Source organism: Suricata suricatta, chromosome 1, assembly GCF_006229205.1.
Source record: "Suricata suricatta isolate VVHF042 chromosome 1, meerkat_22Aug2017_6uvM2_HiC, whole genome shotgun sequence".
Classification (NCBI taxonomy): Eukaryota; Metazoa; Chordata; class Mammalia; order Carnivora; family Herpestidae; genus Suricata; species Suricata suricatta.
Genome location: NC_043700.1, coordinates 36,821,132 through 36,837,172, shown reverse-complemented (window position 1 = coordinate 36,837,172; position 16,041 = coordinate 36,821,132). Strand labels below are relative to the sequence as shown.

Sequence of the window (16,041 nt, the reverse complement as noted above, 5' to 3'; positions counted from 1 at the left end):
CCTTCAGCAGCATTTCAGAGCAGGGAGCCCCCCACCCAAGCTTTTTTTGCATTAATGTCTATTAAGTGCTGCAACTCAGCACATCCCTATTTTTAAACAGTGTACAGATTCATCTAGAAATATTCTGAGAATGTTTGTTTTCACTTGTCCTTCAGCATTCATATTTCTAGGATGGATAAGAGAGTATGAGGTACAGCTGAAGCAGATGCTCATGGAGGAAATTCTAAAGAGAGAGTCTGTAAGCACTTTACTTGGGAGTCCAGCCAGCAAGCTCACTGGGCCTGCTGAAGGAAGCAGGGCTGGCTCAGAGATCAAGGGACAGAAGTGATGGTGGGCAGAACTCAGAGCTGAAAAGCGTGCTCAGAAGCCATTGAGGGCACCGAGGAAAGAGAGTGAGGATCTTATTAATAACATTACAGGTTTGGGAGACAGAACTTATGAGACCACTCAGTACCTCTCCCAGTGATTCAAAAGATTCTAAGGTTTCTGATCCTCTACCGCAGGAGGTTGGTGGCATTTAAAAACTGAATATCTTGGACCCTTGAGTCCTGTGAATCACAACCATATAGGGGCTTTCAGACTGGGGGAAGGAGAGAGAGAGTTAGGGTGCTTGTTCTGACCCTCCTTCATGTCCTGACCCTCCTTCATGTCCTGACCCTTTTCCAAAAAGCTCTTATAGGAGAGAGGAAGTTGTTAATAACATCACACCCTGGTTGGGAATCATTGCTGAGAAGAGGCATATACATGTGATGCTTTGACACGTCAAGCCTCTCTGTCTCCCAATTACATGATATCTATGAACTCAAATGAGTTGATTCTTCAGTCTAGGCTGCCTCTCAAGCAGGCTCCACACTCTGCACAGAGCCTGATGCAGGGGCTTGATCTCCCAACACTGGGATCATGACCTGAGCCGAAATCAAGAGTCAGACACTTCACTGACCGAGCCACCCAGGTGTCCCTTCCTTATCCCAATATTAGGTAAATATTTACATATGTTTTTTCTTATTCTCTTCAGGTTTCACATTTAAATCTTACATTTATTTTGGTGTGAGGTAGGGATCTTTTTTTTCCCTTCCAGTTAGTTAGCAATTAGCACGTTGGCCCAACATCACTTGTTGACTCAGCCGACCTGTCCCCACTGATTTGATTGCTCACCTCCAAAATCCTGCTTTCAGACAGCCAGCACTCTCAGGGGTCCTATCCAGCCAGACCTCAGCCACTCTGAATTTGGGCTTCTATATTCTCGACAGATTACCATCTTGGCCTGTGTGCAGTGTCCCCTGCTCCCCCTCCCGCCCTGCCCCGTGAGTGGCCCTGTCTCAGCAGCATTGCCACCTTCTTCTGTGTAGCTGGTTGTGCACTTGTTTAACTGCTTTGTTTTATTCTGCTCCTGTTTAATACAAATTAATGGAAGAGGGAGAAAATCAGGGTGTTGGTACTTGCTGTAAAAAACAGGCCTAACAAAATAGAAGTCATTTTGTCTCAAAAACACCTTTCTCCCTCACCAGATGCTTATTGGATGTAATGTGAAGGAGAAAAACTAAATCAAAGAACGTAGACATGATTTGTAGAAGTAAGTTGTTTAAGATTATCTAAGTAGGAGAGGGAATCCCTTGGTCTGAAATGTTGCTGAGGTATCGTAAAGATGATTAAATCCTCCCAGAGCCAAACTGGGCTGCAGACATACCTGCTTTGGTGCTCCCGTGATTTACCTGTGTGTGCAGCGAGTCCCAGAGTGAACCAGTGGTCAGACCTCACCCTAACATGTAGAAACAAGACTAGAAACAGTGTAAAAGAGAAAACATAAAAACTCTACTCGGCTATTTTTCAGCCGAGTCAGTAACCGGCTGTCTCTTTCAGCCCCTGCACATAGGCCACCACAAAGTCGAATTGACTTGAGTCACTGAAACCTCTTTACATCCTTTCTCTTCCCTTCGGTGCCACCAGCACGCTGGGCCGGGGGCCTCCCCTTATGCCTGAACCATGTAGGAGGAGCCTGGTAATTACCTTTCCACATTCACCCTTCTGTCTAGCCCATTGTCTGCATGGCAGCCACAATGACCTTTCCAAAGTGAACGTCTGTCCTGTCGGCCTCCCTCTGGTTAAAACCCTTTAGTGGCACCCGATTGTGCGCATGATGGCCACGGTGTTGAGCAGGGCTCACGTCAACTTGCTCGTGGCTTCCTCACGCTGGCCTGCCTGCCCTCCCTCACGCTGCTCCTTCCTGCCTGAGCAGTGCCTGCAGCGCCTTCCCCACCCCAGAGGTGACTCCACCATCCTTGGATTGCCCGTGAGCCTTCCCCGCCTCTCAGACCCAGCACTGTGCTGTCACGACGCTGCGTGGTACGTGTCTCCTGCCTGCGTGGCACTCCTGACACCTAACAGTCATACATTCGTGTTTACTGGTTTGCGTGTGTCTGTCCTCACTGCACTGGGAGCCCCACATCGATCTTTATTCAACATCGTATTCCTAGTGACTGGCACAAGGGACGTCGTCAGGGTTTGTTGACATTGTTCCTTGTTTGCCCTCTTGGCCGGCTAACATGGCAAAGAAGATTGCATCAGGAATTCCATTTAAGATTAGATCATATTGGTCCAAAATATTTCTATTTTGTGTTTTCATTTCTAGATTTGATGTGCCCATGATATTAACAAAATACTCTTTTAGTAGAATATTGTCTTTTGCCTTTAGAGTGGTCTTTTCATTTGTCTCACATGGGGTCTAAATCTCCAGAATTGCATAGGCTTCAAATCTTAGCAAATGATAAAATCTATTAGTATATATATTTTGTTTCATTATGTGCCTATAACATTGAACACATAGATGGCTCTCAGTAAATGCTTATTGATTTATTATATATTATTTTAATTTGAAAAGCGTATCATCCAGTTTACAGTTTTTGATGGAAAGAAAAAAATAATCTATAATATGACAACTCAAACTTAGCCCCTGTTCTGATTTTAGTGTATTACCCGCTGGTCTTTTTATATGTATTTTACCATTGCCATAAGCACAGGGTACATAAAATTTAGTGTCCCGTTTTCTCTTCCTAAATAACCATAATGTTGATTGATCATTGTATTGTCTGTGACATGGTGTATGAGCCTAATTCAGTTCAATTCAATAAGCATCTATGAAGAACCACACTGTACTAGGCACCATTCTATATGCGTAATACCATTCAAAGAAATACCATCTGATGCCACAGGTTTGGTTCTTTGGCTATATAATAATAGAATACCACAGGTCCAAAGCTTTTAGTGATATTTTTACTTCATAGATGATATTAATTTTGTGACATTGCCTGTTTATTTTGGAGGAATATTGCAAGACTTCTCCATGTTTAATAGCTTCTTTTTTCATAAAATCAGCAAGTTTCATAGGGCTTCCCATGTGCCAGGCACTATTCTTTGTCCTGAGCCCTAGTGAAAAGAGACGCATATGAATGAATGAATGAATGAATGAATGAATGAATGAATGAAAGCAGTGATAGGCAGAGAAGACAAAAAGGAAGGTGAGAGGGATGGATAATGGCATGGGGGGGAGAGGCTGGTCTTTCACAAGGTCATTTGAGCAAAGACCTAAATAGCGTGAGGAGTAGCTACACAGCTGTCAGGAGATTTCTCTCTGGCAGAGGGACCAGCAGGTGCAAAGGCCCAGAGATGGGAATGCTTTATGTTTTCAAGAACAGTAAGGAGCGCGTGAGGGAAGGAACAGTATGAGCTGAGGTCAGTGGGCTGGAGTGGGGGACCCTGAGGAGACCTTGGAGGGTCTTCCAAAGCATGATGAGACCTCTGGCTTTGCCTCTGAGTGAGGTATGGGTAGTCAGGGAGTCGTGACGTCTGAATCGTGTTTCAGTAGGATTGTTTCATTCTGCACCTTTCTCTGTTTTTCCTGCAAGGGCCTTCGGTTTCCACCTTTGTTACCCTCTGGATGAGTCACTTTATACTAGAAACTGTAAGCTTTCAGACACATGAATGGTGCACTTGTAAAGTGCTCATTCCGTATGTGTAGATGAGCAGGCAGATAATTAGCCACACCCTATGGTGTCACGGAATCACATTTGTTAATCACTGTTCCAAGAAATTAGGCACATTCCACATATTTCAAAAACTCTACAATTGCATTCCTCATTTCTTTATCTTTTGCCTATTTGAAACAACTTTTTCTTTCTGAAAATAATGACCAAATATATTTTTCAGATTACATAAGGTCATATCCTATTAAGGCTCATTGGCAGCCTATAAGTATAAAGCATGCTTCTTCAACTACTGATATTGTAGAGACCAGCTTTTTTTTTTGGTGGGGGGGTGGGTAGGCAGGCAGTTAACTTAATTATAATCTTCCTTGAGTTCCTTTATGGTTAGATCTGTCACATGTCAAAGTTAGATCCCACTAGTAGGCTTAAAACATTTATTTCTGAAAGAACAACTGTTAGAGGCTGCTTAGGGTAATTGATTTCTTTTGTTTTGTTTTCTGTTACAGGAGGAGACATCACAGCTTTCCCAGATTGGGAGGAAAAATATGGAATGTGTTTTACCGCTGACTGAACACAACCAAATGAACTGTACTGACAGTAGTTTGAAAACCAGCAGTTAGCAGTTTATTCAGGCTCTAACATTGTCCAGCACTTTCCAGAGCAAACTCACTGTTTACAAGAACTCTCGGCCTTACGACGTTTATAACCTCAAGCTTTGTTTATTTAAAATATTTCAGCAAAAGAAAAGTACCTGGCGCCCACCTGCCAAAATGGCCATGGATGAGTATTTGTGGATGGTCATTTTGGGTTTTATCATAGCTTTTATCTTGGCATTTTCAGTTGGTGCAAATGATGTTGCCAATTCATTTGGTACTGCTGTGGGCTCTGGCGTGGTGACCTTGAGGCAGGCATGCATTTTGGCTTCAATATTTGAAACCACCGGCTCAGTGTTACTGGGAGCCAAAGTAGGAGAGACCATTCGGAAAGGTATCATTGATGTGAACCTATACAACGAGACGGTAGAAACACTAATGGCTGGGGAAGTTAGTGCAATGGTCGGTAAGTAGCATTATTCTTTACGTCAGTGAGAACTGTTTCGGCTGGCCCACTTCCCTACGGTACTTCTGTCCTGTCCATAAATGTGTTCTTCGCTTTAACTTCAGCAACTGGTTTGATGTTTCATATTTACTGCCTCTTGTTTTTGCTTTCTGCATTTTAATTTCATTATTATTATTATTATTATTTTAGTGTTCAAATGTCAGGCATCCATTTTCTCAAATTTTTAGCAAACTTTGCTATTATAATACAGTTGGCTAGAGTACTTTATTTATTAAGTCCAAACAAAGATATTTGTATAATAGTTGCCATTTTCAAGTGGTTTGAAGGCTTTTAAAGAAATAACTTGTCTAAGTGAATGTGTTTGTAAGGTTTACTTGGGAGATAGCCTTGACAGCTTATTTTAATTTTTCCAAAGATTTTTCATCAATTCAAATGCACTGTTTTGAATACTTGGGTGCTAAAAAATTTTTTTACTAACTTTTGTGTTCTCGATTTACATGTTTGAGCAGTTACCAAATGCATCTTTTTTAAAAATTTATTTAATTTTTTAAAAATTTAGTTTTGAGAGAGAGAGAGACAGTGTGAGCACGGAAGGGTCAGAGAGAGAGAGAGACACAGAATCCGAAGCAGGCTCCAGGCTCTGAGCTAGCTGCCAGCCCAGAGCCCAACACGGGACTCGAACCCAAGAACTGTGAGATCATGACCTGAGCCAAAGTCATACGCTTAACCAACTGAGCCACCCAGGTGCCCCACCAAATGAATCCTAAGTGCTTGTATTTCAAGAAATTCCAGTCTTTTATGTTATTTGTAATCTTTTTATTGGCTTTTCTTTTGGTTTTCTGATTTCTACCTCTGGGAGCTCCATTTGGGATGTTTGTTTTGTTTTCTGGCCAAAAGACCATTTGTGTGTCACCTGTTTGCAGTATGGCCTTGTACTGGTGGTTTGCAGTTGTCTGGATGAAAGAGAAGTGTCTAGGGCAGTGAAGCGTGTTAATTAGCAGATTGACCAGACAGTGTGATTTCTCCATTGGCCAAGGTGACCATCAACTCGAAGCACCGTGTGGCACTTTCCCTTCCTGCCCTCGCTGCAGCAGAGAACAGGATTCAGGCAGGAATATCTTAAGTGCAGCTGACAGGACTCTTTCTCTGCTTGCCTCTAGGTAGAGATGACGTCCCAGCAGACAGATGATCTATACGGGTAATTTGGTTAGGGAGAAGAGGGTTAGAGAGGAATCCTACCACCTTCTGCTTTCAGCAGGACATCTCCTTTTGTAGGAAGAGTCCTGCAGTAGGAGGTAAGATGCTGGTGTACCGAGAACACAGCTACACTCTACAGGTCCCTAGTTCTGTACTGTCCCAGGAATTTCTTAGAGACACAGAATGTAGGCATTATTTGCCAAATAGAAGATGGCCCACCATCTTTTTGTTACAGCAAGTTAGTGTGCGAAGTTGTTGAGGCATCTGATCCATATCCAATACTGATGTATCGAGGTATCAAATACTATTAAGTCAGTGTGCTGGTGATACATGCTCAGGAGCTCCTTTTTCTCAACATTTACGGATGTAAGGTGCACAGTTGCTTTAATTCCAGCAGCTGTTGTAATGATTGAATTTTACTAAACCTTCTCTGAACACCTATTTCTCATCATAGACCGATGTCAGTGAGAGTTCCCTTAGAAAAATAACAGTCATTTATAAAAACCGTCTTGGTTTTCACAATAGGTATCTAAGTCATAATCGTATCGAGCTGGTATCTAAGACCTAATCATATCGAGTTGAAGTTAAGATTTTTCCAGTCAGGATGCTGCGAGTGAGAATTTTTTTTATAGAACAGGGTGGCTCCCTCCTCACCCCCCACCGTGTGAGTAGGGGAGGGGCAGAGGGCGAGGGAAAGAGAACCTTAAGCAGACCCCATGCTCAGCAAGGAGCTTCCTATGAGGAGCCCCATCAGGGATCAGTCTCACAGCAATGAGATCATGACCTCAGCCGAAATCAAGAATTGTACCCTTAACCAACTGAGCCGCCCAGGCGCCCCAAGAAATGTTGAAAGTAAGGGAGTAATAAAGAAAAGAGCTGATCAAATCAAGTCTGAACAGCAGTTTCTCCTTTTGCTGGATAGAACTTCTGAGGAGCAGTCATGCGTTAAAGAGATTTGTTAGCGAGGCCACAGCATGGCGCTGGGTTAGGCAGAAGCCTCGTGAGCCTGGAGCTTCACGTCACTGCTCACTTTACATGCGAGCGGCGTAGCTTGTCCAGCTTCTCTGTTCTCCCACCCCTGGCCTTTGGCTCTTTGCTGAAAGAATGAAGAATACTTACCTCAACTAGAATTTAGGTTAACCAAAGCAATTTGGGGTTTTGCTTGAATAACTTGATTTTGTTTGCTTTGGTTTCTTTCTCTCTTTCTTTCTTTTTCCTTTGGTATGTGGTTAGATGAACCTCAAAGCCTGTTTTGTTAGGAATTTATGTGAGTTACCTAGATTTTTAAAATTGGGTTTCTTGCAAATGAGAGCTTTGTTAATTTAAGATGATGGCGTAATTATTATTGGCCAGAACCAAAGCTGATTCTGTTTGGATGCCTGAATTGTCTCCGTCTTCCTCTTCTAAATTCAGTATCCATTTCCTCTCTTTTTCTCGCCTCCTATCTTTTTATTCTGTTCTTTTATTTTATTTTATTTTTTTTCTTAAGAAACATCCCCCCAAGCCCTTGGGTCTCTGTGCTTTCTGATAGAGCTGTGGTAGCTTTGGGTTCGTTGGGTAGAAGAAATTATTTGTGCCAGCCAAGCTTCCTGAACAAGGTTCCTTTTGGGACACTGAGCTCAGCCCTAAAGCAATAGTCCACTTAGTATGAAAACCACCAATGGTTCCAAAAATCTGAGAATTCACAGCTCCTCATCTTTTCATGGAAATACCCACAAAAGCATGAACAAGCTGTCTCCTGGAATTGTCCTGGAAGTGCCCTGCCCCCTAACCCTCCCTAACGCTCCCTGAGGCTCCCTAACCACTGAGCCTTCTCAGGAGCCTGGAGCCTCTTCGTGCTCATTCACACTGGGTCTGCTTCCTCCTGGCCCTGCACCTTTGAGCTACCATTCTTCCATCTTCCCCGGAGTCTGTGGCCTCAGAGGTGCTCACCTTTCCCTCACTCTCCCTAGGTTTTGTCCTGCATCCTTATTCCATTCTTAATCCTGTCCTCTTTATAAGATACCGTTATCTTAAGTTAAAATATCTTTTTTCTCACTGTTTTTCTTAACATTATGAAGGTTAATCCCATCGGCTTTCAGAAATTCCCGAGGGTTAGGAGGCTTTGCCACACTCTCACTTTGCCAGGCATCCTGCAAATACCTGCCTCCACCTTCCCCTCCTTTCCACAGCCCTTTCTTTCCCTTCTACCCACTGGCCCCTTTCCTCCACGCCTTCCCACCCCTCCCCCCACCCCCATCGAAGGCAGCCCTGTTCTCTCAAACCTTTCCTTATAAACCCTGCTGCTCCGAGACGTATGTGAAAAAGTGGTCTGAAATTCATTTGGGTGAGTTTATACTATTAACATCACAAGATTAATTTTAGTTTTGTAAGAATAGAAATCATAAGTATGTTTTTCACGTTACTATTCTGTGCCATGTAACGTGTTCCAAATTCTGGTTCTATTTTTAAAACAAACTAGTCAGTCATTCAGGAGCTCAGGACTTAGAGGTGGAGGCTTAAGGAATTGTCCACAGGGAGGCCTGGGGGCTGCCATGGAGGCTGGACCCTCCTCCTCCCCACAAGCTCCAGGAAGAGACCAGGGAGAGAGGCAGACAGGGTCACAGCCTAATTTGGCTCGCAGGTGGGCGTGCCCAGCACTCACGGAGCCCATGTCAGCATTGCCTCACAAACCAGGGCCTGCATTGCCATTAATGATACTCTGTAACTCAGAGGTTTTTGAAGAAAATGCCAGGGATTTGCTTAGAAGTGCTGCAGCCAAGCAACCAGATTTCCAGAATTACATTTGGAATTAATAATGTGCCCTGTTTATCAGCCAGGCCCTTTGTTCCCGTACAGTTCGATATGAGCTTTTCAACAACTGTTTCTGAAAGTGATCCTGCCCAGCTGATGCTTTTAATATGCACTGCAGAATTTGATCTGCTTATGAAAATATCTAGGGTGAACTGTAGCCTAGAAAAATATTAAGCCAGGAAAAGGAGGTGAAATTGAGGTAAAAGGACACAAAGCCAAAACTAAGGATCCTCTTAACTTAAAAGAATTAGAAGACTTGAAGGAGCTTACACAGAAAATGCCTGGCATTCTGGGCAGGGGCCAAGAGCAGACGCCCACCTGTAAACTACAAAAAGCAATATGGAATTACACACTCTTTTTTTTTTTTTAACTTGAGGTGTAATTGACATGTAACACTATATTAATTTCAAGTGTATAATGTAATGATTTGTTGTTTGTATATTACAGTCTCTCTTACAGACTAAGATATGGCGGGTATCTAGCCCTCCTCATTATGTGACCATAGGCGTAACTACGGTGAAATCTTTTCCAGTGTACAGTGCTCTGTGTTTTCTGGGGTCTGTAATCTCTTGCTTGGTCTTGGCCACACTTCACATCAAAACAAGTTTATTATCAGCACCTAAATGTGAAAAAGGCAGTTAATAACTGGCATCAAACAACTTCAAATACTTTTAAAATATGTTTCTTTCAATAAATCATCATTATCCCTTCAGTGTTGAAGAATGTTCTTTTGACTAAAGTTCTCTGAGTGATTTTTGTTAGGACTTTAGCACTCTGTAAAGAAATAATCCATAAAAAATTAACCCTACAGAGAGGTTATGGAGGAGAGTAATTTGGGTTTCTACCTTTTGTGGCTGTTTGAGATGCCCTATTCTATATCTGACTTTTTTCTTTTCTTGTTTTATCTTTTCATCTATAGGCTCAGCTGTCTGGCAGCTGATTGCATCCTTCCTAAGACTTCCAATCTCAGGAACTCATTGCATTGTTGGTTCCACGATAGGATTCTCTCTTGTCGCAATTGGTACGCGAGGTGTGCAGTGGATGGAGCTTGTCAAGATTGGTAATTGCCATTTTCTTTTACCTATCAGAAGGAAAGTTTACATTCTCTAGAGTAAGTTTTATTAAGCGTCACCATTATAATATATTTTCCCCTTTGGCCCTTTGGATGTTAAAGTTTAGAAGACCTATATGGTAAGTACATTTACCATTAAGATTTCTGCTAGCGGAAATTGTGAACTTTTGTGTGTTAGACAAATTATTTTTATTTTTTTAATATTTATTTTAGAGAGAGAGAGAGTGAGAGAGAGAGCGTGAGTGTGGTGATAGGGGGTGGCAGAGAGACACAGACAGAATCTGAAGCAGGCTCCAGACTCTGAACTGTCAGCACAGAGTCCAGTGCAGGGCTTGAACCCATGAACTGTGAGATCATGACCTAAGCTGAAGTCAGGTGCTTAACTGACTGAGCCATGAGGTTGCCCCTGTGTTGGATGATTTTTTTAACCTCACTCTTTTCAGTGTCATCTGGCTTTGAAAGACAGTTTCTATCGGTTGTTCCCAGACAGAAAAGAAATTTATCTGACTGAAATCAGCCTGTATGTAGTCAGAGAAAAACTAGGCCCTAGTAAAGAAATACCCTCACTGTGCAGGAGGCAGAGTTCATGGTCACAGGGAACCCTGGGGTGAGCTCAGTGTTACTTCCTCACTGCATTCAAGAGGTCTCCTGGTCACCACCCCCACCCCCACCCCCCCCTGGGAACGCAGGGAACACTCTAGTTTTCCTTCTGGGTTGTGGGCTGCCCCGGTCGGACTGGTCTGACAGGTCTGACAGTCTCCCTTCCGGCTCTGGCTTTTATCAAGAGGGAAATCCATTCAGCCCCATAAATGTAAATGTGCCCATTGTGAAACCCTTTCTCTTGCCCCATCTCCATCCTCTGGGTTATTCATCTGTATAAGAATCACAGTGGTGTCAGGAGCTCTAGGTCAAACAGACCCCTGACCTACCAAGCAGGGAGGGACACAGAGAGCCGGGAGAATCACCCTGGTTCCCAGGAGGCTCTCTGAACAGTGTCTCTCAGGTCTGGCTGCACCTTAGAGTTACCTGGGAGAGCAATTTAAAATGATCAGGGCCTAGCCCCCGTTCCTAACCTTTTAAATCAGAATTCTGAGGCTGGAACCAGAGCATAACTAGGGTTTGAAAACTCCCCAGATATTTACAGTGTGCCTCCAGAGTTGGGAACTACTGGGCTATAGTGTCAGGATGTCAGTACCAGGGCTGAACTGGGAAAATGAAATGGAAGGAAATCACCTTTTAAATAACCGTTACTGTCGGAGCAAGGACCAGTTCTCCATAGGGATGGATAAGACTAGCAGACGGAAAAGGTTTAATGGGAATCGAAGGAGTCTGTCTTCTGGGGCCAGAGCTCAGGGTCCCTAACCTGACTGTGCTAACAATGTGCTCACGTCCGTGGGACTGTGTGTGTGTGTGTGTGAGGACAGCTGCGCATGTGTGAAGGTCAGCCCTGCCTGGGCAGTAGGTTTGTTAGGTTCTGAGTTAAGGTGAATAATCCAGGAATATTTATTAATGAATGTACTATGTGTTATTATTATATCATATAAAGAGGGTTTGAGTTATGTCAATTTTAACATTCATTAGATTTTTTTTTTTTTAATTGTTCAGTTGCTTCTTGGTTTATATCCCCACTGTTGTCTGGTCTCATGTCTGGCGTGCTGTTTGTACTGATCAGAATTTTCATCTTAAAAAAGGTAAGTGAGGCTGTTATTTTTTTTTATTAAGTTTTAGAACTAATTTTGGTTCTATTCGATAGAAATTAAAAGTGAGGGGGGCAGAGGAACGATTGCATTTTCACATTGTTAAGGCATAGCACCCTGCAGTTAGAATTAGACTTTATCTGAAAGTAGGCAGACTCAGGCCGTGTCCCCAGGGCTCCCCGGAGAGCAGCAGTGTGAATGTTAAACAGAGCAGAGTGTGATAGTGTTAGGATTTTGAAGTAGAGTATCATTAAAAACAGCTGGAGAGTTTCTTTACCCAAATAGGAAATGTTTTCTCTATTTTAATGGAGATAGCAAGCTTGAGACATTGACTTTTTCCTATCCCTGAGGAAAGGGTAAAAAGAAGGAAATATAAATACTTGGGGGTACATTTCATCAAAAATAAAAATGAGATTAAAATTAGAGCTTACTGAGATCTGTATACCATTTAAAAAACACCCTTGATTGTATTTTTTTGTTTGTCAAGGGGTTGCTGCAATATTTTATAACCCCTCAAGCACGCCTCTGATCTTGTGTCACCATGCCCACCGAGCGCACCAGGGACAGGCCTTCCTTCCAGCGTGTCCTTGCTCGGAGATGCGCCTGGTTTTCCTTGCCATTGCCTTGTGGTCTGCTGAAGGGCTCCTGGCTCTGGATCAGTACCCAGCTCCCTCAGTCCTCCACCTGGACCCCCTCCCTACTTTTATTTATTTACATCTTGGAAGGTGCCACCCTCTCTGACCTACTAGACTTCACATTTTTTACTTCCTCTGCTTGGAACTGTTGCCTGGCAAATTCCTACTGCTCCTCAGCCTTGAGGTGCCATTTCCTTGGAGGCTTTTCGCCTACCCCCCACCTATGGCTGCTTTCCTTTCTCTCGTGCTTCCGCAGTGCTCCATGCTCTCTGCCCATTGCACTGTGGTGCTGTGCGGTGTTGTATGCTTGCTCGGTAGCCAATTGCCATCTGACTATGATCTGTGAGAGCAGAGCCATGACTTACTCGTTTGCTTTCCTATTCTAGTGCCCGGCACTGTGCTTGGTACTCAGGGACACTGATGGGACATTTCAGACGGAATGATGGATGCTTAGATAGATGGCAGATGACCGATGGATAGATGGAAGGAGAGAAGAGAGGCCTGGAGACAGTTGTCATTTGAGTTTTAAGAATAGGTTATTTGAGAAAACATAAGGTGATTCAAGAAATAAAAAAGAAGTAAATTCAGGACTTAGACACTGTCAGGAGTCTTAGGTAACTCTTGCCCTGAGATAACATTTTGGAACTGAGGGGCCATGGGCGTTTGAGCACCCGAGTGTTTAGCTTGTTGTTGGGCCTGGGTTCCTGTCACATGATACACAACATGTGTAACACAGGTGAGGAGACCGCCAGCCCCATCCCTGGCCCTTGCCCTGCCTCCTGGCTTCTCTGTGCTCATTTCCCCTGCTGGTCAGGCTGGGACTCTCATGTAATTGAACCACTTGCTACCCCTGCTGTTCCTGGTCATTACACCTCTCTACTGTTCAACTCAAGCCTCTTGACAAGTGCTGACGGCCACTTGAGACGCTCCGGGATGGGTTCTTAACAGGCTGTACCGTTCTGCAAACATACTTGATTTCCATACGTGTTTGCATTTGACGCTAGGAATCTCGCCGTCTCTATTTATCACTACTCCTGGGGCCCACGGCAGTTGTTAGATCTAATTTTCCTTTTACCGTGAGTAGGTAGCAGATTTATATAAATGTACCGGTGTCTGACATGGTTGTTAGAAAGGAGTCCTCTTTTTAATTAAGTGACCTGTGTGTGCCGGTGCTGTATTGAGGAGTTCCCAGTCCATATTTTTGCTTCTGTATATCTGCTTAAAACCCAAAATTTTGAATTTTCTCTCAGATGTTATTTAGTGTAAAATGGGTGCAGTGTCTCTTCTTGTTGAAGTATTAGATTTAGGGAATGTACCAGACGCCTAAAATTATAAATATATTTTTTATTAGATACAGTACCCACAGTTATTTTTAACTCTTAATAGTTGAAGACTAAATACTATAACTTATGAAAAGATCTTAAAAAGCCATAGCATATGGTAATATATTTGCTTTGTATATTTTAATAGAGCTAAAATGTACTGTGCAATAGGACGATGTAAAATCTAGTAGTAATGCGGTGATGTTTAAGTAATTTGGCTCTCTTCAGGCATCCACCAAGGGTTGAGTCTTCAAATATTTGTTGAAAGTGGATTTTCAGGGCCAAACCTGAAACTAGCTGCCGTGGTGAGCACCACGGGTTTGAAGTAGATGCTGAGCTCCGGGCTTCAGTCCCCAGGAACTGGCCTAACCTAACAGTTCTTCTCTGTTTCTAAATCTGACATCAGCTCATGTGATTCCAGTGCTTCAACGTGTCTGCTGGCCACAATAGCGCTCTTTGAAATAGTATTTGTGTAGGAGAGATGGCCCGAGCTGATGTGCAACAGATCACACGGCAGTGACATGGCCAGCCGTTTTTTGGCCACACCACTGTTTGGAAGACTTTCCTCGTAACAGTGTTTTATATCCTCATCTTGCCTGTGTTGGCTGCAGATGCTTCCTGAATCCTGACCTTCCGCTTTATCTCACTGTCATGCAGGAGGACCCTGTTCCGAATGGCCTCCGGGCACTTCCGGTGTTCTATGCTGCTACAATAGCAATAAACGTATTTTCCATCATGTACACAGGAGCACCAGGTAAGAACTCCTGGGCAGGTTAAATCGAGCAGGCAAGGTGTATTACCATTAGGCTTAACAGTATTGATTTATTTGGTGCTGGCACTGTTGCTGGTTGATGATAAAAAGCATCACTCATGCTCACGGTGGAGTAGTAAAAAGAGGAGCAAATGCACATCCTTGTTCTAAATACTCAAGAGGCATGTGAAGTACAGAAGCAACAAACACAATCGCAAGTGAAAAAAAGAAATTTGAAATCCTCGTTCTGCCCTTTGCCCCGCCATGTTGCCTTAGCAGCCTTCTTGTGCTCTCCGGTCTCAGAATCGGATCAAATGCCGCTGTACCTCGCAGGGCTGTGGGGAGTCTGGGGAGGGGGTGGCGCACACGTGACACACGGGAGGCTCTGCCATGGCCTGTAGCACAAATACCCAGCTCCCTGGAACGTGTCTGACCAATGAATCCAGTAAGTAGAAGCTACCCTTTTTTTTTTTTAAGATATTGAAACCAATGTTGATTTTATTCTCAGAATTACTCCTTCGCATCCTGATGGTTTTTGTTCTTTTTACAAGGGTTTAGGGTTTTGTTGGGAGGAGGGTGCTGGAGGGAAAAGTTGTTTTCTTTTGCATTTTGGATGGCTAAAGAAAGACATATATGGTATTTCTGTTTGCAAACATTTCAGTATTGGTGAGCATTCTAATTAAATACTGTACATGTTTCAGTAGAGAGGATCCCTCCTGTTTCTTTCGCTTTGTGGTGGCCTCCTACAGCTCCGTGCACCCATTGCTGTGGGGCATCTGGTCACCAGCTAGGGCAGCTTGTGTTGTGTTTCTTCTTGTCAGTGCCCTTTATGGATTAAGATTCAGTTATTGGCCCTATCTGAAAAATCTCCGTCTTTTCTGTCCAAAAGATAAGATTTCCCCTAAATGGCATGTCCCACAACAGCTGAGAGGTGCCCCCTTTCAAAATGGTAGTGTTTCCTTATTAATTTCTCAAACTCGGTTTCCTCAAGGCCATTTTTCTCAGACTTTTTCTTAGACATTTATAATATGATTGTGCACTTCAGTGCTGCAAATAAAAATTATAAACATTATGGAAACTTCTGCTCTGGCATCCCTGCGGCATTCAAAACATTGACCTTAAGGGTTTCAGTACTCATGACCAGGACTTCCAGACGTTGGGTGGTAGCCCAGTGTGTAGAGCATCGCACCTGCCTTAAGTTCTATGAAAAACACAAGGCTGAAGGTCATGGGGATGAAGAGAGCTGGAGAGATACAAAACCCTAGCCTCAGATACCAGCAGCCTGGTGGCCCTGGAGGTTTTGTAGTTCATGCACTATGACGTATGTTGGTCACAGACTGTTTTCTCAACATCTAAGGAAATTGGAGGCCGGGAAAACACAGCTCCGTACCACAGAGTTGGTCCCACCACCAAGTCTGAATCTCCCGGAGCTTTCACAAGGGGCCAGGCAGGCCTCGGAGCAGCACGCTGGGAGCATTCTGCCAGAGAGGGTTCTCCGTGTGCCATCTTCTGGCTCCTCCTCCATCGTGTTCGTG

The 16,041-nt window shown here is 43.6% G+C and overlaps 1 protein-coding gene across 5 annotated transcripts in view; it reads left to right on the top strand.

The window, feature by feature from the left end:
• SLC20A2 (solute carrier family 20 member 2) overlaps positions 1 to 16,041 on the top strand; it is a 105,101-nt gene that overhangs the window by 54,683 nt on the left and 34,377 nt on the right. For 4 of the 5 annotated variants that reach the window (XM_029936599.1, XM_029936615.1, XM_029936607.1 and 1 more), the window contains 4 exons: positions 4,487 to 5,039; positions 9,949 to 10,089; positions 11,707 to 11,792; positions 14,413 to 14,509. In XM_029936599.1, the coding sequence (XP_029792459.1) occupies positions 4,751 to 5,039; positions 9,949 to 10,089; positions 11,707 to 11,792; positions 14,413 to 14,509 (613 nt within the window). In that variant the 5' untranslated portion in view covers positions 4,487 to 4,750. Of the gene's footprint in view, positions 1 to 1,982; positions 2,000 to 4,486; positions 5,040 to 9,948; positions 10,090 to 11,706; positions 11,793 to 14,412; positions 14,510 to 16,041 lie in introns of those variants that run through there. The other variant, XM_029936633.1, reaches the window with a different exon arrangement.